At 31.1% G+C, this 27,515-nt stretch overlaps 1 protein-coding gene across 5 annotated transcripts in view; it reads left to right on the top strand.

Moving 5' to 3' along the window:
* Positions 1-27,515, top strand: part of LOC117120090 (homeobox protein Meis1-like) — a 119,185-nt gene that overhangs the window by 2,693 nt on the left and 88,977 nt on the right. For all 5 annotated transcript variants that reach the window (XM_033265092.1, XM_033265091.1, XM_033265094.1 and 2 more), the window contains exons 3-6: positions 12,468-12,615; positions 16,225-16,275; positions 22,902-22,952; positions 26,145-26,306. In XM_033265092.1, the coding sequence (XP_033120983.1) occupies positions 12,468-12,615; positions 16,225-16,275; positions 22,902-22,952; positions 26,145-26,306 (412 nt within the window). The remainder of the gene's footprint in view (positions 1-12,467; positions 12,616-16,224; positions 16,276-22,901; positions 22,953-26,144; positions 26,307-27,515) is intronic.

Raw genomic sequence — 27,515 nt, 5'->3', positions numbered from 1 at the left:
AAAAGTATTCAGTTCAATTCAATTGTAACATTTATATCTGTTATTTTGTTTTATTCTATTTATTTATTTACTTATTTATTGATTTCAACAATCTTTATAGTGGTTGACTCTCCCAGTTAGACTCAGAAAATCAGAAATAAAAAGACTGAAAATAGAAAAAGTCCACATAAAAAAAAAAGAAGACATTAAAAAATATTGAAAATTTAACAAAACTAACTACATATATAATACTTCAAGAACATTAAAACAAATATCTTATAAAAAATGGCCACAAGAACACACATTAATGTTATCTAGGCCTATGTGAGGTTTATACACAAATAGAGTTGTCTCATTGCTTATGTTGGGATGTTGAGATATCTGCTGGATTTTCTGGGTTTTTTGGCTTGTGAAAGTACTGTATACTGCCCAAAAAATTATGCATGAAAAACCAGAAACATATCCTATGAGTTATACTGTAGGCCTTTATGCTATTCCTACTAACTCCTTATGTTGGTTCTAATCTAATAATTCTGTCAAAGCATTCTAAATACATTTCTTATGAATATGTATATTATTATAAGTACTTTATTGAGTTAAGAGGAAAGAGTAAAATGCTATTATAGAGATTGACATTTGTTGTGAAAGATTTAGAATCTAAAACAAACAGTATTTAATACTGTAGTTTGTTGCAATTATTTCAGGCAGCATTTTGTGTTTTGTATACACAGTACTTTGTGTTGTTTGGCTTCAGGTTGACATAGGGAAACCAATAAGGCCTACGATTCTAAAGACTATGCACATTTTAGCTTGTCCACTGCCCTTTACCTGTCAAAATGTCAACAAAGCTCTGGTTATTGCAATTATTCTAAGGTTTCAGTGGAACTATACATGAGTATACAACTAATAATAGTGATTAATCTATTAATTAGTATTGTAATATTACTATAATTATATTATAATAAGGCAGGAACTTTAATTATACAGTAAAATACTGCATTATGCATTTTTTATATTGTATATTTAATGTATATATGCCTGCCTATATTGTATAATATAACACATACTGTACTGTGATATGTAGGCCTACTGTACTACTGTATATTAGTTTGTAGATTTTTTTGTGCTTTATAATTCTCAGTAATGTGTATTTTAAGTAATTTGTTTAAGTTTACTTGTGTTACTCTATTGGACACATATTATATATAGTAACAGTAAGAAAGGTGTTTATTTTCTATATACTTATTTTATAGTCATTGATATTGTACCTGAAAATAATAAAGATTGGTTAATTTGTTTTGAAGTTTTACTAATTGTTATGAATGTGTTTGTGGATGAGGTGTATACCCTAATTATGTCGTCTGATTGTTAATTTGCTGAAACCTAAATGGCATTCATTTAGACAGTTCAATGCATCTAGTTAATTCATATAATGAAAATATGATAGATATGAAATTTAATTCATATCAGACTAAGCCTTTGCCAATTGTTATTAAACAAGTAATTATTGTTATTACTTTATTTCAGAAACAGTTATCAGACATAAAACAAAGTATAATCTAAAAAAAAATAGAAAATAACCGACTCTGTTGTCAACAACTTATAACTTATATAACTTGCCTCATGGACATTTTCAGTCAATTTATATGCTACAAATTAAGATAAAATATATTATTTTTTTAATGCATCATAAATATTAATTTACATACTGTAAGTATTACAGGTCTTTAATGTAACATTTGAGATATTGTTGAAATGGTTAAGCAGTACTATATCCAGTTTCTTTTTAAGAATTTGCAATTGTATTTTCAAACTATAGTTCTTTCTCATAATGTGTTAGACAAATGTTATATTTAGTTTGCTATTAGTTACACAGGTATTCCATACACAATAATAGTTAGAATCAAGATTCTATGGAAACTCGGTATAAACTGCACCAAGTTATTAATGTATGGAAATTGAGAAAAATTCAAAGGAAATATATAATTTAGCTAATTTTCTACAATTGCACTGAAGTCTACTGAATATTTTTCTTGTTGATTTCATACTGTTGATATTGTTCCTGTTGTTATAATTGTTTTTTGAAGAATAAATTGTCATGTACCATAATTGTCACTATAAAACATGCTGTTCTAATTGAGACTCGGTTACTGAAAGAATTGTGGATTTACCAAGAAAAAATACATTTAGAATTGGTTGAGATGCCAATTATGCAGCTTATTCATAGCATTTCCAGTCTTTTCCTGGAGAGAGACAGAGGGTTCCTGATTGCTTATGGTATTATAAAGAATGTTGTGGTTAGTGTAGTAACTGCAGTAATGGAATGGATGGTGATAAGTTATTGATGTCCTTTGTTGAAGAAAGTATAATGAAGACGCAATGAATTCTTGTATGTAGTAAAATTTGCATTGTAATATAGGACATAAGATATCATTTAAATACTTATATAGCCTATAGCCATCAGTAGCTTCTCAATAGATTATTCTCTACAGTGGAAAATGGAATGGAATAGACGATGCAGAGATACAAATTGTCTCAAAGCCCAAGGCAAGTGCAGAAAAAAACTAGTCGTAAATAGAAAGTATGCTGTAATTGTCCTTTACTCCGTGTGCTAATAAATTTCTATCTGCCTGTGTATACTTATTATATTATTATTATCATCAGACTCATAAAATGTTAATGTGTTATTAAGATTTCAATTTGTGTACAAAATTCATCATCGGAAGGCGCATGCTGTGTACTTCTTTAGAGTAAATAGATCCGAGAAGTCAAGCCTAGAAACTGAAATATGATAGGCTTTAGACCCCCTGTGTAAGCATACCTCAACCAAGGTTGGACAATGAATACATGTTTGAAAGCGGGCTTATTTACTGAGCAAACTCCCATTGCACAAGCCTAAAATTTAGATATAGATATTCATTATCCACTAAATCAGGTACAGTATTACTTATTATTGAAGAGATTATGTTGCACTGTGCGCACATTAAATGAATTACAAATTATTGTTGGGTCTCCTAATGTATTAGACCAAATTAAAACATAATTTATTTATAAACACATTTCTTGTCTCCTTTCTTTAGCATCAATTTATTTTTGGGACACTTTAATTTTTGGTTTTACTTTCACAAACCAAACCCCCAAAGGTCCTAAGAAATCTAAATTTTTAAAAAGCAATAAGGTGTGTGCTTATTGCCAGCCTAAGACTAGAGCTATCAATATTAATATGACTACAATGTGTGTGTATTCGCTACATCTTATATAAAAAAAAAAATGTGTCTCATTTGAATGAAACCCTGCAGAAAACATATAGTACTTTAAATTTGACCTTAATAACAAAGGTTGATGATGAATTTTATTCAATTACCATCTCATCCTCTATTCTTTGTTTTTATAATTTTCAATTTTAGACAAAGCAAGTTGTCACAGTGGCTTGCATGATGTATGTTTTGTAGCTATACCCAGTCATTACGATTTTGTCCTCTTGAAACTAATTCTTTGCATAAAATGAAGTATTACATAAAGGAACTACTGTATATATAAACTACATCACCTACTGTCATTATAAATGTTCTGCTTAGAGTTACAGTAAGTCCTGTCCATTCTATCAAATTTTATTTGACAAAAACATGTGATATGCCTAAATATGGTCATGATGACATCACATCATGACCATATATAAGCACATCATGACTATATATGGGCATAGAACAGTTTTTTCATCAAAGAAAATTTGATAGTGTGGACAGAGCTACAACATAGCCACAAGGTTAATATTACATGTAAGTTTATATGTTAATGAATAGCATTTTATGAATAGCAGCTTTCACTGGACACTTTCCAGATAGCCTCAGCTAATTAATGTTTGTGTGTGTGTTTCATCCAGTATCTATATGACACTGTACTGTAATCTTATTGAGACAAGAATCACTTAAAATACATAATAATATTATAATGAAATTGACACAAAGAATGACACATTATAATGATGCCTATTATGCATTAAGCGTTGTTTGACTAGTCTTAGTCAACATATTGTATTTTCTCAAAAAATTAATCCTTGAAAGCTGTCTCTTATACACATCTAGATGTGTATAAGAGACAGATATAGGGCAGAGCCTACATCCCCCTCTAAACTCCCCCCCCCCAGTCGTTCCCCATTGAAAATGTTCAAAGCTAAAAATTGTGCTCAAGTAGATAATCACCTGATTTTGCGAGCTAGCTCCCCCTCACTTAATCATTGAGCCCCACCATTTTACCATCATGCCCCTATCAGTCCCCTCCCCCATTTAAAAACTCCTAAATATGCAACTGTTTACTCTCTATATAAATTAGCAGTAATCAATAGGAATTTAGTGCGAGTATAATATATAATACACTTTTTTTTTTATAAGAACTATTAAGATTTTGCTAAGGCTCAGTGTTCTTATTTTTTGGCCGATTTCAGGCTCAAAATGTTCTTATTTTGTTCTCATGTTACACACTTTTCAAACATAACAAATTATTATTGTACAGCAAGGTATCACTGTACTGGAATGTAGGTAAAAAGTGGTCCTGGAAAAAATGGTCCCTGAAAAAAAGGCCCCTGAAAAAATGGCCAGAGAAAAAAAATGCCCCGGTAAGAATGGCCCCAAATGACAGGTTGTACTCCTACTGTACTGCATTATAGAGTTATTACTTACCTACTGCACACAAGGTAGATATAATTTTTTTTCTTTTTATTTAAAAATCTCATTAGATATTTTACCTCAGTCTCAATTTGTTCTTATATTGTTCTTTATTTTTAAGCAATTTCAGCCTCATTGTTCTTATAAAATGTGTTCTTATAAAAAAAAAAGTGATATAGAGCCATAAAATACTACCATTGTTTGGATAGAGAATGAAATTGGCTAGTTATCAGTCTAGCTAGTTATTTGTGTAATTTAGGGATTTTCTTAGTAAGACATTTGTAAATCAAAGAATACAACTATTAAATTGGCAGGTAATCAAATTATTGGATATTTTTAGTAAAATATCTACAGTATGATGAATCAGCAAAATGGAAAAAAATCTTTTTGAATGAAACAATACTTAACAAAATTTTGCAATATTATGTTTGACAGACATATTTACATTGGATATTGGTATCTATGTGTGTGTATTCATTGTTTGACAAGTCTGTCTTGGTGTTTGTTGTGAATGGATCGGTATCTGTCTTGTGTTATTCTTGTCACCAATAGTGTGTTGGCTTCTGTAATATGGTTTTACAGTACAAGGCTTCTAGAGGTGCTTGTTAACACCAGGAAACACTTGATAGCCAAATAATACCTATTACTCTACTGGATTAAACCCTGATGGTGTACAGTAGTACACCATCGGGTATTGTATATTTTGATTACTGGCCTATAAGAAAAGGCCTGGGTGGGGAGTATCTCTTGTACAAAATTCAGTCATTTACAGTACTGTAGGCCTACTATCAGCTATCTTGCTAATGCTTTAGCCAGGATTTTCAAACAGTGTGGGACAATATCAGAGTGGACCCACTTTAGATGTAAATTCAAATAATGTGGACCCATTTTCTTAAAAGTTATCGAATTTTACGCAAACAGATGAATAATCTGGACACATTTTCTTAAAAATTGGCCCATTTTATGCAAAATATGAGAAATCTGGAACTATTTGCTTAAAAGTTGGCCCATTTTACACAAAATATGAGAAATCTGGACCCATTCTTTGTGGACCCAATAGAAAAATTGTGTAGGACAGTTGAGCTGGCTATGGCATAATGCCGGCATTGTTTGCTTGGGTGTTGCCTTTATAAAATATGAAGTTGATGTGTTCTTCACTTCTGCATGCATGCTTTAAAACAAATATACTTTTTGCATAAAAAAAAATTATTGTAATTGTTTACGTTTTCTCGCAGAAATCGATTTATATTTTGGCAATATGAGAGAATGTTGTTGTATTCAAGATCTTTGGTTTCAAGCTAGGTTAATAAATTTTATTTCTCCTGAGAATTACAGAGGAGACTAAGGAACAATTTTCATTACATATTCAGAGGTATTCGTAACATCAAACGCTGACTATTGGGTACAGTACAAGTACTAGGCTGTGGTTGCATTTAGTACCCAATATCTGAATTCTATTGAGAGCCATGACTTGGTGGTTGAGATGCTTGCTTTCCAATGCAAGGGTCTGGGGTACAAGTCTGATCATAATCAGATAATAAGAATGTTTTCTCATGATGTGTGTTGTTTTATTTTCTCATTTCTAGAATTAATTTTCATGATTTTCTTAAGGACCTGAAACACAACAAAACTAGTATTTTGTACCATACAGTACTGTAGGTGATGCAGAAATGTTTCTATTATATAAGCATATTCATGCAACTTCCATAAAATGGATACAAATATCAAATATAATATATAATTATAAATGATAAATTGTCTGTAAAACCACTTAAATTCAAGCATGAGGAGTTGTTATTATATATTATATTATATTATTATTATTAATGCTATTACGTACCAATAATACAGCCATATATTTCCTAACTAGTTATGGTAGTTATATTGTATTTATTATATAAACATCTGTTATATACTATTATCATTATTTTCACATTGAAGTTATGATTAATATTAAATTGACAAAAGTTGTGTGATCTTCCATGAACTGGTCATGTGATACAAATCCACCAATGGCGAATGGTTACTTAATACGGTACTAAAGTTCATTTCTTAATACAAAGTACTGTACCAGCACAAAATGTGTCTGGAGTATTTATTATACTCGCATTACATAAAATGCACAAATGAACATCAGCTCATCTGGCTACTTTTCTTGTCCTACAGATGGGCTGCCAGGCAGGTGGTCATTTGTGCATTAAAGCTCTGTCCACACTATCAAATATCATATCACACAAATTTGTCACATAAGATGTGACTGTGTAGACAAGGCTTAATAATTGATTTTGTGCACAAAATAGATGTGTATAAGAGACAGGAGATTATGTTGCACTGTGCGCACATTAAATGAATTACAAATTATTGTTGGGTCTCCTAATGTATTAGACCAAATTAAAACATAATTTATTTATAAACACATTTCTTGTCTCCTTTCTTTAGCATCAATTTATTTTTGGGACACTTTAATTTTTGGTTTTACTTTCACAAACCAAACGTAGAATTAATCGATTATATATATAATCGATTAAATAAGCCTCTGAAACCCCTGAATTGGCATAGTTTTCGGGGGATTTCTGACGCTGGCGCCGCCACTGGCCGTCGCTGTATTTACCATTTCACTGCTTGTCTTGTGGACGTGTCTGTGTCATAATGTCTGTGATATGTTAGTGAAGGGTTTGCCACTTGTAATATGATACTTGTGATTAATCCTTGAAAGTACTGGGCATTATGCCGAAGAGTAATAATAAAAAAAGAAATGAAATGAAACTGCTTGAATCATAACTTTAAAGAACAGTTATAAATGGTTTAAATGTTAGGGAGGAGAGTTTATTAACTAGGAAGGTTTGTTTTGGGTGGGTGGGGAAGACACCTTAAATTTGAGCTAGAGACCTTGGCGTGGAAGGCAGGGCAGGTACCTGAACTACAGTGGTAATGTGACAATAATACAGGTATACAACTAAAAGATAAACATTAGATACCAGATATTCAAGAAATTGTTACTTTATCTCATTTTATTGTAAAATTGTAAAAGATAACTATGAAGCTCGTCTAATAATTTTTTTATTTTTTTTTTGGGGTTATTCATGTTCATTTTTGTATATTGATTAACATGATTACAGTAACCAAGGGTTTCACTCAGACCATCTTTTATGATTTTAATGTTTTAGAAACTGAAATATGCTAGCAGTGGCAGCAGTATAATGTGAATGTACCTTTCCAAGTTTTAAATACATATTGAATTACGTTCTAGGTTTCAGATTTAATTAACATTTTTTAACCCTCTTGTACATTATATTATTTCTGCTTGTCTCATTGATAAATGGATGTCGTAGCAACATGCCTAACCTAAGGTTTTCGTAAACAACATTTCAGCTGTAACATATACATTGCAGTTTACATATCTAGAAGCCCCACAATAATTATGAGAAAAGATACATGTGTAGGAAATAGATTTAGAAGGGAGTAAGATTTCTGGAATGGCTATCAGTAATGCTCTACGTTTGTACTTAACAGGCTAGGCCTTGATTTACTAAGGCCAGACTCCTGTTATAAATCTTGAATGGAAGGGGTTACTTTAGGCCTCCTACTTCTGAAACCAGAGGAGCTCAAATTTATCCAGGTCATATGCGAATTTAATTTGGTTTTAAATCATTCTAACCATTGTTATTTGATTTTAACAATTTTTGTTTTAACTTGAGAAGTGGTTGAGGATGAAGTAACTTCCCTTCAGATGTCACAGTTCTGGTTCAAGTAAAAACACTTTCATTCTTTCATTAATATTGTTCAATAGGATAAAGATCACTTATTGTTCAATTTGAGGATAAATAAAGTGCCTTCCTCTCTAATTCTAGAGTTCTGATTCAATCTCACAATTAAAAACAACTTAACCCTTTCATTCTTTAATTGATAACATTAAATGAAATAACTTATTGTTCAATTAAAAAATCGGACATTTGTTTTCCTCTAAATTGATGATACAATGTTGCATGTTCCACACTACACAATTTTTGTTGAGAAATTATTATTATTTTTTAATTGGCCTTGTGTGATCCAGAAATTAAAAACTAAGCAGCGCTATCACTAATTAGTAGTTTTGTTGGCACAAACAGTAGCAGGGGCTTGGTTAGAGTTTGTGAGTACCATAACCGATTACTCAGATGCAACTTCAAACGGAAGTGTGTCATACGTAATAACCTCATATTTGTCTTTAGTAACATATAGCAGTTGTGGCACCAGCATTTTTAAAATCATGATACTGCAGTCAGACAAACTTAAGTTACCTCTCATTAACTCCCATTTAGTGTTTAAAACTAAATCATAACTATTTTTTACTGACCTGTGTATCTATTTGAGTTACAAGGTTTATTAATGGCCTTTCAGTGATTTCTTTTGTTCATTTCAGTGTGTTAGTTTCACGTTTTCAATTTTGGAGCCTCATCCAAAAAAAATTACTATTTGCTATTTAAAAAAAAAAAACATACATTTTTCCGTGGAAAATAAAAATGACTACCAGTATCTGAAAGAATGATGTCAAACCTAAGAAGAAATGGACATAAATGGCAGAAATATGTTACAAAGATTCATTTTACTTCTTTTATAAAAAAAACCCCCTATTTTTACTATTTACCAGCCTGTTTACTATTAGTATATATGATTATAAGTAGCAAATAATACCCTCACCAAAAAATAATTTAAAATCCCAGAAACTAACAATTAATTTTATTTGGCCTTAAAAAAAGAAAGTGTTTATTTTACCAGCAAAACCTCAAATTTGCCTCTATCCTTAGGGTTGGTTGGAGCACACCCTCACTAATCACAAAAAAAAATGTGTAAACAAAAATCAATTCAAATTAGCTAAATATTAACTACCTACAGTATGTACTTTCCAATAGGAAGGGTATACAGTCTACTGACGTGTTATGTAATTTTATCAGTTTCCACACTAAACGGTATCATAGCTAAGAATTCAAAACACTATAAAATTTACATTTACATTTTAGATCTTTCTCTTCTGCTAGATGAATAGAATTAACACACATTATGTATTGAACAGAAACAGGGTCGCAGTGAACTAGTACGCATGACTTTGATGTAAAAGTCATTTGTAGCGCGCGTTACCATCAGACGACCTGGCATATTTATCATTTATAGTTTTTTACGTCTACCAGTTTTTAATTTGATTTCTAAGATGAAAAATATGGGCAATGAATTTGAATTGTTTTTGTATTCTGTAGTTAGCAGTGGGGGTCCAGAGAAGCATAAGACCCCCTGCCAGGGAAGGGAAAAGAAGTCAATCATTTCATCAGGGAACACAGCTTCGAAAAAGCATTTCTAGACATCTTACATGTGCCTATTCTTTGCATTTGCTTCAACCATGGTGGGACTGATATGGGTGGACCCTTGTAAGAGATTTTGGACCAGGGACCTTTGACCCATTGTCGGGAGAATCCCTGGCACTGCAACTATTAGTAAATTGAAGGATTTCTGTAGGAAGGTGTTGGGCTCGTATCCTGATTTGGAACATTGTTTAAAAAAAAAAAAATTATCATATAGCATTAATAGAGGTCTTTTTTTCGTAACATTTTTAATATCGTGTGATTTAGAATACCAGGTACAGAATAGTACTAAAAATCGCAATACACAATTAAAAACACTTAGACTGGCTTAACCACAGTGTGGTGCAGCAAAATGACAAAGTACTTAGTAGCCACAAAGTAGTGAATAATGTACCAGGTTTTTGCATTTATGAATAGTTAATGTAATTTTAATAAATTGCACTATTAAAACGTCTGAACTAACAAGAGTTCAAAAAACTGCACTTTATAAATTGTATGAAACATTTCTTTAACTACTCCAGGGGCATAGGCTGGTTTCTTTCTGGCTGGGGGTGTGGGAGTGGTACGAAAAATAAGAATACAGAATTATATCCTGGAATGCGGAACTAAACTCCAGAGTGTGGAATTAAATTTGATATTCCAATGAAAACTCGATGGTCATTTTTAGTATTTTAACTCACTTAGTGGAACTAATTTGCTTCCATGGGTCGGGGGGGGGGGTTCTGGAATTCCTTTCTCCCCTTACGTCCATGTACTTTTTGTTTTGTTTTTGTTTCTCCTCTGTTGCTTTTGCCAGGTCCAAATTTTTTGATGTCTTTATTTTTTCGAATTTTACATTTTGTACTGAAATCTGCAGTGCTAAATTTTATAAATAATTTTTCATTGTGTTTAGATCATCTTACAGTAATTCTCTTCGTTAATTTGATTTTATAAATTCAATTAATTGATTTTTTTTTTTTTTAAATTTATTTACCCTGGGTGACTCGATCGGTGCTAAAGTAATTGTTATTCTTCAGGGCCCAGCAACACAAACAATAAAATACAATCAAATGAAGGCTATAGAATTAAAAAATTTAAAATGTAAGGAGGATATATTCATAATAATAATACCAATAATAATAATTGTAATAAGAACAATAATATTATTATTATTATATACGATGCCGAAGTAAATCAAATCAAATAGAAATCAAATCGAATTACAGCAGTTAAAGTAGTGTTTTCCCTCACCTCCTCTTCCCTATGACTGTTCTCTGTCAAAATACTTATGGTCAAATGCTTAATGCTGTAGTTGTGTTGGCCAGTGTAGCATATTTTGAATAATAAATTATATTTGATATGGATATACTTGGGAGTATTAATACATATTGTGTGAATGTATCTTACTATTTTAGATGCTATAGTTTCTACTGGCAGTCTTGCATGAAATTAAGTATTTAATAAAAGAGAAAGATGAAAATGAGATAACACAATTTCCGCCCATCACATAGAACTGCGTGATGTAAGTGATATTACTGAAACTAAGAGGCCTATATTTTATGGTTAAATGTTAAGCATATATGGCCATTATAAGAGAAGCATAGTGCATTTATAACCTTTGTCTCCGGCATATTACAAACAATTTAATATCACTACAGATATAACATATATTTATTTATATATTTAGATTTAATTGAAAGTAAGTTATGCAATGTTTGGATGATATAAAAAAATGTCGAGAGCGATTGCACTCCTCAACATTGGGTAATATTTAAAAATTACTTCTACAATATGGCATATTACGAATAATTAGATACAATTCAATATAAGTACATATATAATGTATATTTATTTATATATTTAGATTTAATTAAAAGTAAATTATGTAAGGTTTAGGTAATGTAAAAAAATACTTCTACAATATCACATATTACAAATAATTTAATATAATTTAATATAAGTAAAGATATATATTTATATATTTAGATTTAATTTAAAGTATATTAATGTTATGTTTGAATAATATGAAAAATTCCTCCTATAATATGGCATATTACAAATAATTTAATGCAATTTAATACAAGTACAGATTTATATACAATTAAACAATAATAACAATAACAATTAACAATTAACAATTTTATAAGAATGCTGAGGCTGAAATCTCAGAACAAAATAAGACAAATTGAGACTGAGGTGAAATATAAAATGAGCTTTATATTTATTTTTTTTTTAAATAGAAAAACAACAAATCTACCTGTACCTTATTTGCAGTAGGTGTTACTATGTAATACTCTCTATAAATAATAGAGTAAAGTATTATAATATACTGACTGTAAAATAATAATTTTCAATGTTTGAAAAGAGTAAAAATAAGAACAAAATAAGAACATTTTGAGCCTGAAATCGGCTAAAAAATAAGAACACTGAGCCTAGGCAAAATTTTACTTTATTTTTACTTAAATTTTACAAAAATCTAATTTTAAATGTGTTGTTTTCTTTTGCATAGCCATCCACTATTTCCATTGTTAGCCCTGATATTTGAGAAGTGTGAGCTAGCTACGTGTACTCCTAGGGAACCAGGTGTGACAGGCGCAGATGTGTGTTCATCAGAATCTTTCAACGAAGATATTCAGGTCTTTGCAAAGCAAGTACAGGTAAGAAAAAAATGCTGTTTTTATTGTTTTTAATTGTTTACAATACATTACTAGCACCCATATATTTGTGTTTTTGTTATAGCAATAAAACTCTAGAATTTCACATCCATGTGTTCAGGTTTATGACAATACAGTATAAATAACATCTTACTTTTTGCAGAATAAAAAAAAAGGATTAATTTTTATAATTTTATTTTCAACTACATACATTAAAATATGGCTAATAATATAAATTTTTAAAATGTAGGTATTTCACTTTTAATCAATAGTGTATTCAGAAAAAATAAACAATAGAAATATACTGGATAGCCATCATCACCCCAGAGTTTAAACTAATAGATAGAAGAATTAATTTATATTATCTGCCATCTGTTCATATAAAGATTTTAACTTCAGCCGCTAAACTCAACTAAACATATTTTCTTATTGCAATATCTAATCTATAGTTAATTTATATCTAATATTTATTTATACATTGCAATTATAGTGTACGCTATTATCAAAATAGTTTTATGAATATGTAAAAAATGAGAGATTAATTTCTGTCACAAGTCCTTTCTCCTTACTTGTTCAATACCAATAAATCTTCATAAAAATATAACCATGTTATAGAAATCATGAACTGTCTACGACCTGATTATCAAGATTGATGGGTTTTCTGAATGATTTTTCTCTATGTAATGATATTTGTGGCCTTAAATGTAATAAATATTGAAAATAATACAAAGGCATTTTGAGTTTAGATAGATTATACAATTAAAGAAACCTTAAATTGAAGGATTTCTTTAATTGTATCTCAAAGTGATTTTGCTGTGTTTTATCAAATTAGAGAGATGGTTTTTTTTTTCGGCATTGTTCATTCTTACATTTGATTTATAACTATTGTGTTGCAAACAATTGTTTAAAAGAAAATGCCCTTTATTACTTTATGGTAAAACATTTATTTAAATTGATTTTCCTAAGAGCATCACCATACTTTCTTCGTTTGAATATAATAGTTTCATAAAATTTTCTTTTACTCGCAAACAGTTAATGTTGATAATATATTGTAACCCTAGGTACAAATTTTCAGGCTCACAAAGAACAAAGAACTTTCCCTGACAAGTGCTCAGTAAAGGACTCTTGTAGTGATGTCCAAATTAGGCCAGAAGCAATCTGCTGGTAGCATATAAGAAATAACATTATTTATCACATCAAGACTATACAGATATGTGTAACCTTATAAATCTAATGTCACCTTAACAGAATGTCTATTTTGTTGACTGACATCTCTATGATTCAGATTTACTGGGACCGCGAGCATTTTTTTTCCTTTTTCCCCGAGCTTTGCAAAATCTTTAAGTAATTTCAATTTACAAGTAATGATTATGTGAGTGACATCGCAGTAATAACTCCAAAGACTGCAGCCAGGCTTGTCCTTTCCCGAGATTACTACAAATTATTTAGTCCAATAAAAAACATGTTTGTACCTTTGCTAAACTATAATTATTTTTCATGTGACAGGCTAACTGAATGTGCAGTAATGCCATACCATATTTGGAAAATATTTGGATGTTCATTTTAGATGGAAAAAAATTAGAAATAATTAAAATGTTTATAGACAATTTTTAGAAAGCATTGTAAATCATAGACGTAAAGTTTAGAAAAAATATTACATTTTCAAAGATTCTTTAATGATGACCTAATTAAATTGCACACATCATTTGACAAATTCTTATCCATTTAAGTCAGCAAATTGCTTTGAGTAAAATGGGTTTCTGTCTTTAGGCCATATAATAAACAGCCATGGTTCTCTCTCCCTTCCTTCATCCTTTTTTGGCCCACCTCCAAAAAGCCCTGAATAAATCTAAGCATTCTCATGAGAGCAGGAATATCCATGGACAATCAAATTACAAGGTGTATTTACTATAGCAGCCATCTTGGCTAGGAAAAGAAAAGGCAACAGCCTCATTCTCTTTTCAATAATGTAAAAAATGTTACTTTGCATAAATTAAGCAATGTATGTAGTGTCTAAATGTATACATTTAGGAATCATAAGTCGTTTACTTTGTATTTTTGATAAAATTGATGTATGTATAAAAATGAACTATCCATGTTGTTTTGAGTACATGAAAACATAAAATTTAAGGCAAAACTCAGGGTAAGTCTGATTAAGAATTTTTATTTCCATATTGCATGTGTTACTATATTTTGTATTATTTGGAAATAATTAAAGTAAAAAATAAAATATTTGTATTTTTAATTAATAACCATATAAATCATTTCTAAAAAATAAAATATTCCTTTAAGTAACAATGGTTTTGTTTTGTTTTTTTTTGGTTGGTACCATAACATTTTAGAATATTAATAAAAGAAAAGGCTATGATGCTTTTTAAGCTGTGTATGTTTTTATAGCTAGAGCAATTTTTCATGTACTTTGTTTAGCATATTTTCATGGAAAAATCATCAGTCCGAAAAAAAAAAAGAAAAAAAGAAAAGTCAGTAAACTATCTTTTCTAAAAGCAAAATGGTACTGCCAAAGATGTCTGGGCATTGGTGAAAATTAAAATTAAAATTAGTTGAAGGTTATAAAATGAGAGAAATAAAAAATTCAGTGGAAGCTTTTAGGCCGTTTTCAAGATTCTATCACTTGTTCGTAAAGAATGTGATGTTAAGATGCAAAGGTTGAAATCAGATCTGTAAATGTGGTCCAAAATAAAATTTCATTGTTTATTCAAAATCAGGCAGCAGGGACACAAAACGGAAAAAAAAAAAAAAAAAATCACCACATAAATTCTAAACACTAATACTAATAGGCCAAAACTAATATTTTATTTGTGTTCATAATTGTTGTATCAGGTATATGAAATGAAGTATAGAAATTAATAGTCAAGCTATAAGTTCTAAACACTAATAGGCCAAAAACTAAATTTCATTCTTATTCAAAATCAGACAGCGGATATGCAAAACACAGAATATGAAAAGTCTTGCTTCAAGTTCTAAACCCTGACAGGCCAAAAATAAAGTATTATTCATATTCAAAATCATTGCTTTAGGTATGTGAAAAAAAAGTCAAGCTATAAGTTCTAAACACTATAGGCCAAAAATAATATTAAATTCTTCTGAAGTATAAAAAACGTCTCGCTCTAATTTCTAAATACTAATAGGCGAAAAACAAAATGTCATTCTAATTCAAACTCAGGCGGAGGGTACGCAGAACAAAAAATATGAAAGGTCTTGCTGCAAGTTCTAAACACTAATATTTTAGGCGAAAAATAACATGTAATTTCGTATTCGTAATTGTTTCAGGTATGTAAAAACGAAGTATAGAAAAAGTCGAGCTATAAGTTCTAAACACATGGGCCAAATATAAAATTTTATTCTTATTCAAAATCAGACGGCAGGTTTGCGAAACAAAGTATAACACAGGAATTTTTGCTATAAGTTCTAATGTTGCCAGATTAAAAGCTATGTTGTCAAAGAGTCAAGTTCAAATCTGTATTAAAACATTCGTTCATTACGGCATGTCCTTGAGTTGGCTCTGTCAACTTGATTGTTAGACGGGTTGAGCGTTTATTATGAGGATAAGGAAATTAAATGGCTATTTTTGGTGTCTCTTTTTTTTTGCAGGCGCGAGGAGATAAGCAATATTTTTCAAGCAACGAAGAATTAGACAGTTTGGTAAGTTTGAACTTCATAACATGTAGTTGTATTATGTTACATTACATTTCATTATGATATATAAATATAATGGCAGGATATATTGTATATTAATAATGTTTTATATTTCATTTTATTTAAAATTACTTTTTATAAATGATCTACAGAAAAATGAATTGTGGAAATAATCAATGCTACTAAATTCATGAGCACTTTTTAATTGTGTTTAGTTGGTGACTGATTTATGTGTTGTTTTGTACCATAGTTGTTGTTGTTGTTGTAGCAATCTTTCCAAATTAATGAGAATTGAAATAAATATGTTTAATTGGTCCAATTAATCAATTTATTTAATTTTCTTTAATACATAGTAAAGTAAAATTTCAAAATATCCAAATTGGGACGTCTCAGTTAGTTTGGGATTTTTGCCAGCTTAATATACAAACACTATTCATTAATATACACATCACTTTATACAGAATGTATTTCAATGAATTGAATTATTATTGTATTATGCTATTTTTCTATGTTTGACACCAATTCAGCGACACGCTATGTTAGGCCTAGTTGCATATGTCTTGCTCTTCTGACATTGTTGTATTATAAACAATTTCCTTAAATGTTAAAATCAGCGTATAAGGCAACCCCTGAGTTTAAGAAGATTTTTGGACAATTTTTGTATGTCAGGTTTATAAGACGACCCCCCCCACCCCTTGATTCAAGGTCAGAATTCTTTCTTTTGATACCCGGTATATCCCAACTGGGACCTTGATACTGCATCTAGCTGTATAAAAAAAAACAGAGACAAATTTAGGGCTAATCTTGCAAATAATACCATTTTATTTGCTCTTAAATTTTAAAATTGCATTCATCCATACTAATATTTAGTAGCTTCATTTCAGTAGTAAATTCGCGTGTTACGGACGACCCGCACAAAAGGCGAACATAATTTAAAAAGTCAAAAATGTATGTTGCACGTATAAAGCAACTCTCTTATACATTTTTTCGATCATAATTTGATATTTTAAGCCTCATCTTGTATGCGAGCAGATAGGGTACATTTTTTATATCAAGTTGTTTGGGTTATAACTCCACTAACTCATAACATAAAATTTTAATTAACGTGAAGAATCTGGCTTGGACTGATTAGGAAACAGATGTTTAATTTAATGTTTTCCACATTGGGTTTTTTTATGGATCAGGGGAAAAAATGCTTTGTTCCTTTTTTGATTAACACCCTATTAGCTCACCAAGAGCCCAGGAAGTTAAACCTAAAATCACTTGTGTTGTGCTATCTTGATAATTTGTTAAAATAGGCCCATGGGTCTCAAAATCAAGAAGTGGGGACCTAGTTAATGTGTTTCTATTGCTGAAATTCATAAAAGAATTTGTATTAAGGCTGGATTAATACATTTTGGTGAGAGATTCATCTTCAGTTTTAATTTTTGACTTATAATAAACTATTTTAAGCGAGGTTTACCAAAAATGTAAAAAAATAATTAATAGTAAAGCACCACCATTTTTAGCTGCCAAAGTTAAAAAAAAAATTACCTTAATTTAAATTCATTTGATTTTAATCAGTTGCAACACAAAAGAAATTGAAAAGATAATAAAATAATAAATACATTCATTTAATAGGTACTGCCAGCATGCTAAATAAATACAATATGATAATACAATATCTTTCTGAATAACTGAATAAAGATCACTGTACCGGTAGCTGTTTCCGGCAAGAAGACCTAGTAGGGTCCAATTAATTTAAGTCTCAATTATTTGATTGGAATCCATTTGTACAATTCAACAACAACATTGACTAGTTATTCAGGATATTCTGTTTGTTATCGTTTTGTGTTTATTTAGCATTTGTATCTATTTTGATTGTATATTTAGCATTTCATGTCTTGTCATTTGCTCGTGGAGAGCGATTTATTATATCAAATGACTTTCAAGTGAAAAAAGACCAGGATACTTAGTTTGTTAATATTTACTGACAAAATGATTATGTTAAAAATACTACAGTATACTCTTTTGTATAAGGCGATACAGTGGAGGATATATATTTAAGAAAATTTTTGGATGATTTTTGTATGTTGGGCGTATATGACGACCCCTCCTGTGTTTCATCTTCGAAATACCTGGTGTTTGTTGCCCTTTATGGTCTGACTCGTGATACTGCATCTAGCTGGCTAAAAGTGGAGCAAAACTTGGGGCTAATCTTTCAATTAAAACCATTCTATGGGCTTTTAAATGTTCATCAGAATCTTATTTCCTTGCATTTAAGATTGTGTTCATTCATACAAACGGTTAAAAACTTCATTTCAGTAGTAAATTTTCATGTTGCGGACAAGTCTAATTTTATACACAAGAATGTACGGTATGAATCTTGTTCCCTCACTCGCCCTCACCGTATTTTTAAGCCGGCTTTTTTACTTTCATCACATGAGAACAAAATTCTGTGCCATTTGAACTTAGCACTCTGAGATTGGATGGAAGGTAAGCCTCAATACCAAGCTATATATCTAAGTACTGCATGTCTAGGCCTAGTAGCAGCAAATGTTTTTCCCCCTAAAAAAGTGTGCAATATTTACCCAGCCTACGAAGAGTGCTTCTTAAATTTATCACAAGTTTTGCTGTAGCTGACATAACAGTTTATAGGGCATGTTGCGTACCTGTCTCTTATACACATCTAGATGTGTATATATACTATTTTTTGGATATATTATTATTAATCATTTATTTTATTTATTTACCATTTTAATATTAATCCAGATCTGTATGACATGATTCCAAATACCGTATTTCAAGTAGATTTTACAATAAGTTCCAACTGAATGGCATACCTAACAGACAGCATTATGTTTCTCTACAACTGGGTTAACTTAGCTTCTTAAATGATTACTTTAATCTGTAGTAATATATTACAATGTATACAAAAACTATACAACTAGTAATCAAATCAAACAAGTTTGTTTATAGTACCTTAACAAAATCACTAACGAATAGCCGCTGACATCTCGAGTGTAAACCAGGTCTATACCCCTAGTTTATACCATCACAATAGAACCTGTAAGATATAAACAAGTGCTTGTTTACGCTGCATTCATCGCCCTAGGGCAAGTACTAAGTAGGTAGGGTTGTGTTGCCCTTTGTATCCGAGTGGTGCTGAGCGTAAATAAACATATTCGTCTCTATTTGCATGTTTCTTCTCCGATTTCTGCTTTCCCTTCTTCAATTCCGTATTAATCCTTATCGATTACGACTGACTACTATACAAAACGGCAAATGCTGTTTCAAAAAACAACATAAAAACCTTTAAAGCACATACTTAAAAACATGTTTTTTTTTTCCAAAATTAAACACCTTAATCTAATTAAGAATTTCTTATTAATTTTGTACATGAAATTACAAACTAAAGTATTGGATTTTTATCAGCTTTTACAGAACTAATTTGATCTTAAGTTATAAAATGAAACACTATTTGTTTCATATTGTTTTTTAAACAATGTTTATAAAAATACTTTTATCCCCTCAAAATAATAATTTTTTTACATTATATTAACTTTTAATTCTGTCATTATATTTACTTTTTTTTGTTCATAGTATTGTATGTATTATACAAAAAAAGAACAGTGTATCCTTATTGTTGTTATTAATATGTCATTGAGATTAGTAGCAAATGTCCTTGAGAGTTCAATTCTTTTTGAAGTTAATGAATCTCTTCGATGTTAACACCACCCTTCCCCAGCCCCAGGGGGAACCTTCCTTGTCCCCAGGGGGAAACCTGTGTCTCCATCTATGTAATTTCTGCCACCTTTACTGTCTCTTTGATTCACTAAGTACATATATCAGCATCTCCCCCTATGGGCATATTTAATTTTAATTTCTTTGTGCATATTCTTAATGTCTAATATTTGTCCGCGTAGTGTTTTTAAAGACTGCAGAAATAATGAGTGAATGAAAATATGAAAAGCCATTATGGTGTGTGTGTGTGCAGTGTGTGTTTGATTTATGGACAATGTAAATTCATCAAGCACGCATACTTGTAGTTTGGGGAAAAATGCTTTGTACTCTGCCTCTGACTACGGCCAGAAGATGGTGGAATGGAAAATGACTCATTCTCGAGAGTATTTGCTGCAAGAAATCAAGCTTATACAGTTACATGACTTTTAAAATTTGAACCTAATGATTCTGATGAGTGTTATAAAGTCTTTATTTTCAATCGAAAATTAAAAAGTTTGATGTGTGTAATAATTGGGAGGATATTATTTAAATCATGTTCCAAATTAATATTATTCTTATAATATATACTGTAGCTTAAAAATAATGTTAATTAAATAATGTTCTTTATTATTCTAAGGGGCTGTACAAGACACTATCAGCTTGTATGTGACGAATCTGTGATTTGCCCATATATATGGGCATCATGATGTCATATTACATCCATATATGGTCAAATCACAATGATAGCATGGACAGATATTAATTCTCCTTTTCCTCACAAAGATGGCCACCACTCTACTGTTATATAATGAAAACTGAATAAGTGAACATTCTCGAGGCGGGAAGAAATGTGGCTACCTTAATGATATTGTCCTTTAGTAGTGTTGCGTCAAAATGTTGAAAGATATAATTTTCTCTGCTGGGGCGAGGAAATGGTGGTTTATTAATGAACGTTTTCTCTAATTTAATACAGGTGATCCTATTTGGAGTAGCCTTAACCACTATTATTTAGGCTATAGCCATGCCAGGACTCACAGATACAGTAATTATTGTTTACATTACCAGGATGTTTGTATTTCAGTAGCATTTTGAAGGCTTGGTGGATTTGGTGGAAGTTCAAAATCTTTCATTGTTATTTGTTACAGCAGATGCATGCAGAGCAGTAGCGGTAGTCAATACCGCACTCCAGTGTAAAAACCAAATGACTGTAGGCGGTCATTTATGTAGGCCTGTTGGCCAGTGACGGCTCAAGGATATATTTTCTGGGGGAGTGGGGCTGAGCTGTCCGACAGGGGGACTTGGGCTCGTAGGCCAGAGCTGGGGGAAGGGTCTGAGAGGGTATTCCCCTCCCAAATGAGATTTTTTTTAAAGATTAGGGACCTCTGGATGACCAGAAATGACACTTTCTGATTGTGACAGACATGTGTTGGCTTGGCATGGGCCTATTTCTATATATTTTTTAGTCCAACTGCCTGACGAGCTCTGTCCAATGGTAGGGGCTTAACCTGTCAGGTGGGGGGGCTTGAGCCCCTGCTGTCCCCCCCCCTGGCACCGCCACTGCTGTTGGCCCTAATTTATTTCATGTGCCAAAATGCAAACTTAGGCAGATATTTCAAAATTGACAATTTTTTTCTCCCCAATTGTTTCAACGCATGCACTAGCTGTTGCATATATGATTGTACCTGTAGACAAGAATTCATGTAGACTAATTTCAATTCGTGTAACAAAAAAAACAACTTTTTACCATGTTAAATTATAAAAATGCAGTAGGACTTCAAGTGTACAACCATAATCATATTATGATTGTAGACAAGAATTCATGTAACAAATGAAGACTTGCTTTTCATCATGATAAATATTTTTATTACTTACTGTCATTTATTTTTGTTATATGATTATTAGTATTTGATATTAATGTAATGATAATCCCTCATTATAAATATTGAGGTCACTTTTCATCACTAAATGATAGAAACATTTAAGCCTACTCTACCAAGATAAAAAAAGAAAAATCTATTGTGCCTTTGTACAGTAATTAAATCCAAGCTTCAGAAATACATGTCCACATGTTTGGATTATGGCAATAAAAAAATCATCTTATCTTATCTTTACAGTGTTCTGACATATGGTCCGTTGACAAAAAGTTTCCAAATAGATCATTGGCAGGTTGTCTACCAGTATTTTAATCTTATGAAGTTAGGTTTATTGAAATGAACTTTCCATGGGCGTTTCTTAAGTTATAGTTCATAATAACTGCAATGATTGTAGAAAGATTAGATTATACTCTGCCTCTGACTACGGCCAGAAGATGGTGGAATGGAAAATGAAGATGTGTATAAGAGACAGGTCCTATAGCAAGGCTCTGCAAAGGGTGGGCCTGATCTTATATGCCTGAAGCAATGCCAAGGGCCTAGCTGGCTTGCATCTAAGGCTGGAACATAGCGTGAACCATTTTTTTACAGCCCGCATATAAATATGTTTTTGAATTTTAAATTCATTCTAATTTCATAAACTTTTTTTGTATTCTTTTATTTTTTCATTGTAATGTTTTGAGTTTTCTTTTATTCATTTTGGCAGACAACAAAAAAAAAATACAATTCCCAGGTGCAGCAAAAGCAGAATATACAACTGTCATTCAATAGTAGTTTTGAAAAGAAAAACATGAAAAAATTTTTCAAAATAAATAAATAAAAATTATTCATTTTCACTACCAATGTTATATAGTAACAATTCAGTTTAGATTAAAATTAATTGAAGTAACAAAAGCGAAATAGTCAACATATTATTTAATAGTTATTTGCCTGTGTTTTTTAGAAGGTATTTTGTAAATGTCTGATTTATTCTAATCTATTAAGCTTTCTCCTCACCAACTTTTTATACCCTCTTGTATTTTTTTATTTGTTTTTAATCCTATACATTTCTATTTTCAGATGATCCAATCCATCCAAGTGTTACGATTTCATCTGTTAGAGTTAGAAAAGGTAAAGAACTTTTTTTCTTTAAATTTATTCCCTGTCCAGTTTCTATGTACAATCAGTTGGTCTTTCTAAACAATGTTTAGGTCTTAAGGTTAGAAAGCAGATTCAAGTATTGTTAAGTTGCCTACCAAAAGTTCATATCGGTTCAGTGATTTGATGAATCTTTTTACACCGTTTCCACTTGATTGTGCACAGAGTCAAGGCTTGTCCGCCTAATAGTAGCGGCTCTGGTTTCCTCTTTGCAAGCCGCTAGCTACAAAGCCACATGTTATTACCAACGCACCATTATACTCGAAACCTTTCAAAATCTGCTTCTGTTGACAGGAGCTTTATTATTCTGTACCAATTGCATTTATTACTTGTTACTGAGCAAGTTGCTTAATTATCTCAAATCACTTCTGGTGTTTTGCCTTGCATTGTTGTGCATTCAATCATATGTCATTTAGGTATCAACAGCGATATTACACTTGTTTAGAAACTGTTGTGTAACATAATGAATGGTTAGTTAAAGTTACAGTTTAGTTAAACAAAATTGTGAAATTATAATAATGCGCTATAATAAAACAAGTTGACAATTGTTGTGGAGTCCATATCAAATACAGGTCTCCCTCCAATTAAAGACCACTTTTGGGATCAGGGTTTCCATGGCCTTTTGCAGTTTTGGTCTCTAGTTAAAATTAAAATATAAACGACATTGTGAATTTGGGACCACAAAGGTGGTATTTAATTGAAGTGGTCTTTAATTAGAGGGAGACCTTTACTTTTAGATTTGCATGGTCATGTAATTTTTGTTGAAAAGTCTTGTAAAAATGTCCTTTTTGCTCATTTAAATAACATGAAATATGTCATTCATAGTGAGAAATATAAATAATAATTTAGTTTTTTTGTTGCTTTTACATCTTTTCTTCCAAACATACACATTTTTTTATGCTGGTTAATTGGCAAGGAATAGTTTTACATTTTAATTTTTAAGTTTACTAGCTTTACATATAGTATAGTATTTTTAAATTCTTGTACATAAGATGAAAGCATAATATAGCATCTTGCCTCTTGATCCTTGAACTATGAACTTGTGTTATAGAATGTATGAGAAATAATGTTAGATTTTGGATATCAATGGTAATTGGAAACCTAGAAGAGTTGGAGAAATTCATCATCATATGAACTGTCATACCTTTCTATTGAAATTAAATCCAGCAGTATCTCTTTTTTGATTACCCCATTCCGATCGGAAATTTCAGAAAACGATGAGTGTCGAATGAAAATTATCCAATGCTTCTTTCGAGCTGAATTTCAACTTCATTAAAAACAAGAGAGCTGCCAATTAGCTGCTCCTCCCCCACTCCCCCGGGGTTTTACCTCATTTGATGGAAATTGCAAGGATAACTATGAGACCTCTTGTATTGAAATTCATTATCTCTGTTTAGGTGAACTTTTCACATGGCTATTCACTGGATGCACACCATTCTGAGTGTTGTTAATTCAGTAGAGATGTGCCAAGCAACACATTCATCGTTCGTATGTTTACTTGCATTTACGACAGCAGAGGTCAAAGTTCACCTGTATACCTACATATTCTCTTGTGCATATATTATGTGCCATGATATATTTGATTCCATGGACAGTGTGATATGATATAAATTACCAAGTAACCTGTCTTTATGCATACTTTCCATTGATGTCTAATACAAAACAATTGGATATACAATAATAAGGCAATCTGGAATTCATCATGGACATACTTCTACAGTACTAATGATTATTGATGCATATTAAGAGTATAATTATTATTATTCATTGCTGCTATTCAACTAACAAAGTGACCAATTTCACATATGATTATAATGAATGACCATATGCATGGAATATGTAATATTAAATAAAATTGACCAGTTACATGTGTTGCGTGATAATGAAACAAGACAGCAGTAGAAGTACGCAGTAAAACATACTCAGCTTCCCTGTCTGAATTTTTTCCCTTAGTGCTTATGCGAACAAACTCTGTTAATAAGTCAAATTATGAAATCTCCCGGGTAGAAAAATATGAAATTAATAGAGATGTGTGGTTTGAGTCAATTTAAGTTTGCTGTCAACTTTTCCTGAGAAAGCAATGGAATTTTTGAGAGATAATTGAGTTGTTACTATGTAGAGGATTCTGCGGGTTCCCAAAGGTCCGTTCCTAATCTTAAGATCCCTTAATTACCGCGAGGAAGTTAAAAGAGCTCGCGGCTCCATTCGCCTCATCCAGGCTGACGTAGCTATTTTCTTGATTATGCTGTAGCCTGTATTTATTAACTCGAAGATTATCTTTTTTTTCAATATAGTCTTCGAAGGAAACAATGATTACTCTCCGCTTCTCAATCAAATAAACTGTCAGTTACACGTGGATATTATCTTCTGCCTTGCAAGGCAACTCCTCGAGTGAAATATCTCTGTTAGATAATTACTCTAAAATAACATGCGCGATTATGCAGTCGCACACACCTTTAAGAGTAGCTTTTAAGGGGTATTGAAAGCATGAAAGATAATTAGTAGAAATGTAAATGCTAGCTTCGCCATTGTCTAGCTTTTCACAGCACACCTGCAAATATTATCAGCAGACATTAAGATAACTCTTATGGCTGAGTTTATTGTCGTAATTTCTAAAGACCTCATACTTATGTTGCTGTTCTTATTAACTCGACAAGGTGGTTAATTTTCCACAGCTCAAGTAAATTAAGATTTCGTATTGCATAATGTTCATATATCGTCATTTGTAATGATGCATTGTGGGTGGATGTTTTCTTAAACTGTTTTAATCGGTTGAATTTGATCGACATTGATGGCCAAATCTTCATCAGTGGTAATGATACTATCTTCTACTAACAATTCTGAAATGCTTTTTGTGGTTTGCAATGGGATACTAGGTTTATCGATTTTAAATTAAAATGTAGATCTGAAGACTAAAATGTATTAACAGGATAGATATTTAGTTTGTAAGAAACGTTTCTGTGGAGGGATTAAAAACCTGGATATCATTAGGCAGGATAAACAATATTGTGAATGTTAGGTACATCTGATAGAAGAAATTATTTTTCTAACACACAGGAACTCAGTACATAATATTAGTCCACAATGCTCTCAATACTTAAAAACTGTTTTTCATTTTCTTTCTCATTTCAATTATGTTTTTCGTATCTTCTTCCTCCTCCGCAGGTTCATGAACTGTGCGACAATTTTTGTCACAGGTACATAAATTGTTTGAAAGGTAAAATGCCGATAGATCTTGTAATTGATGATCGAGACGGGTTAGGTAAAAGTCTTGGTGCAGTATCTCCGACTGACAGCAACCACCCAGATTCAAGACTACTTGAATCAGTAAGTGCAAATGTTTTTTTTTTTTCTCTATTTCTTTGCAGGCTATTAAACTATATAATTTACAGATCAATGTTTGATTTCGTGCTACAAAACATATAAAAGTTTTTAGCTAATATTACCATAATTCGGATGGTATTTTTTTACATATGCAATTTGGTAACTAAAGGTATTAATTTTTAATATTTTTAAAAATAAGTCTATTTTTAACAATCTTATTGGAGAAATTGTAACAATGATATTTTTGTTTGGATTGTTTGGTATTTGTTTTGTTATCTAACACATTGTATATTGTTTGTGGTGTTATGGATCATACACCTTAAAAATATCTTTTATCAATAACAATGAATTATATTGTCATTTTAAATGTGGTCTCATCATTTCATTCACAATTAATCATTTTCTACCACAACTTTCAACTTAATAAGCGAAGGGAAAACCCAAAATTTAGATTTTTTTAATGAATTTTTTTAATGCTAATTTAAGTTTTTGTCTATCATATTTAACTTTGTTATGCCTCTATATTTGTATTTGTGTGTGCCCCAGCAACTTCCAACATGGTGGGTCCCACTACTACTTAACCAACAATACAGCTAATGCTTCTGCTACTATCACTACTACTATTATTATCACCACCACTATCATTGCAACTGCCACCAAGTACCTGTGCCACCATACTGCAACTACCACTATAGGCCATGTAAAATAAATTGTTAAAAATCATCTTTTTTCAACATTATTAGATTTTGAAGAGAGTTTCTTTTCTTAATGGAGACAATTTCTCTGGCATAGAGTAAGACTTTGCACAAATGCCCTAATGATTAATTTAGTCGGATGTGGGTTTTACAAATAAATGAATGAATATGGAAAGATTAGCATTTTTTTTTACATGGCCTTTTCAGTATCACCATGACTGCATCTGCCATCATTTTATTTTACCTCTTCCACCACTGCAACTGTTTTTACATCTATTCTTGGAATCCATAAAATAACATTATTGTTTGGGATTATGTAAAATCACATGAAAAAAAGGATCACAATATAGTCAGATATTTTATAGACTTTGTTGAAATGTCTCAACATCTGAGCGTAAAATGTCGTTTTTTTTTTCTTTGAAATCATAAGTATAGAGTTAAAATTTTAGTGATTTTCCATATAATTTGACTCTAAGAAGAGTAAAAAATGAAAACACCTCAGAAAAATATGTAAAAA

The sequence above is a fragment of the Anneissia japonica genome, unplaced genomic scaffold (assembly GCF_011630105.1).
Source record: "Anneissia japonica isolate Jap-2015-1 unplaced genomic scaffold, ASM1163010v1 scaffold401_len1656234_cov178, whole genome shotgun sequence".
In the NCBI taxonomy this organism is placed as follows: domain Eukaryota; kingdom Metazoa; phylum Echinodermata; class Crinoidea; order Comatulida; family Comatulidae; genus Anneissia; species Anneissia japonica.
The sequence above is the reverse complement of the archived record's forward strand: the minus strand, read 5'-3'. Positions and strand labels throughout refer to the sequence as shown.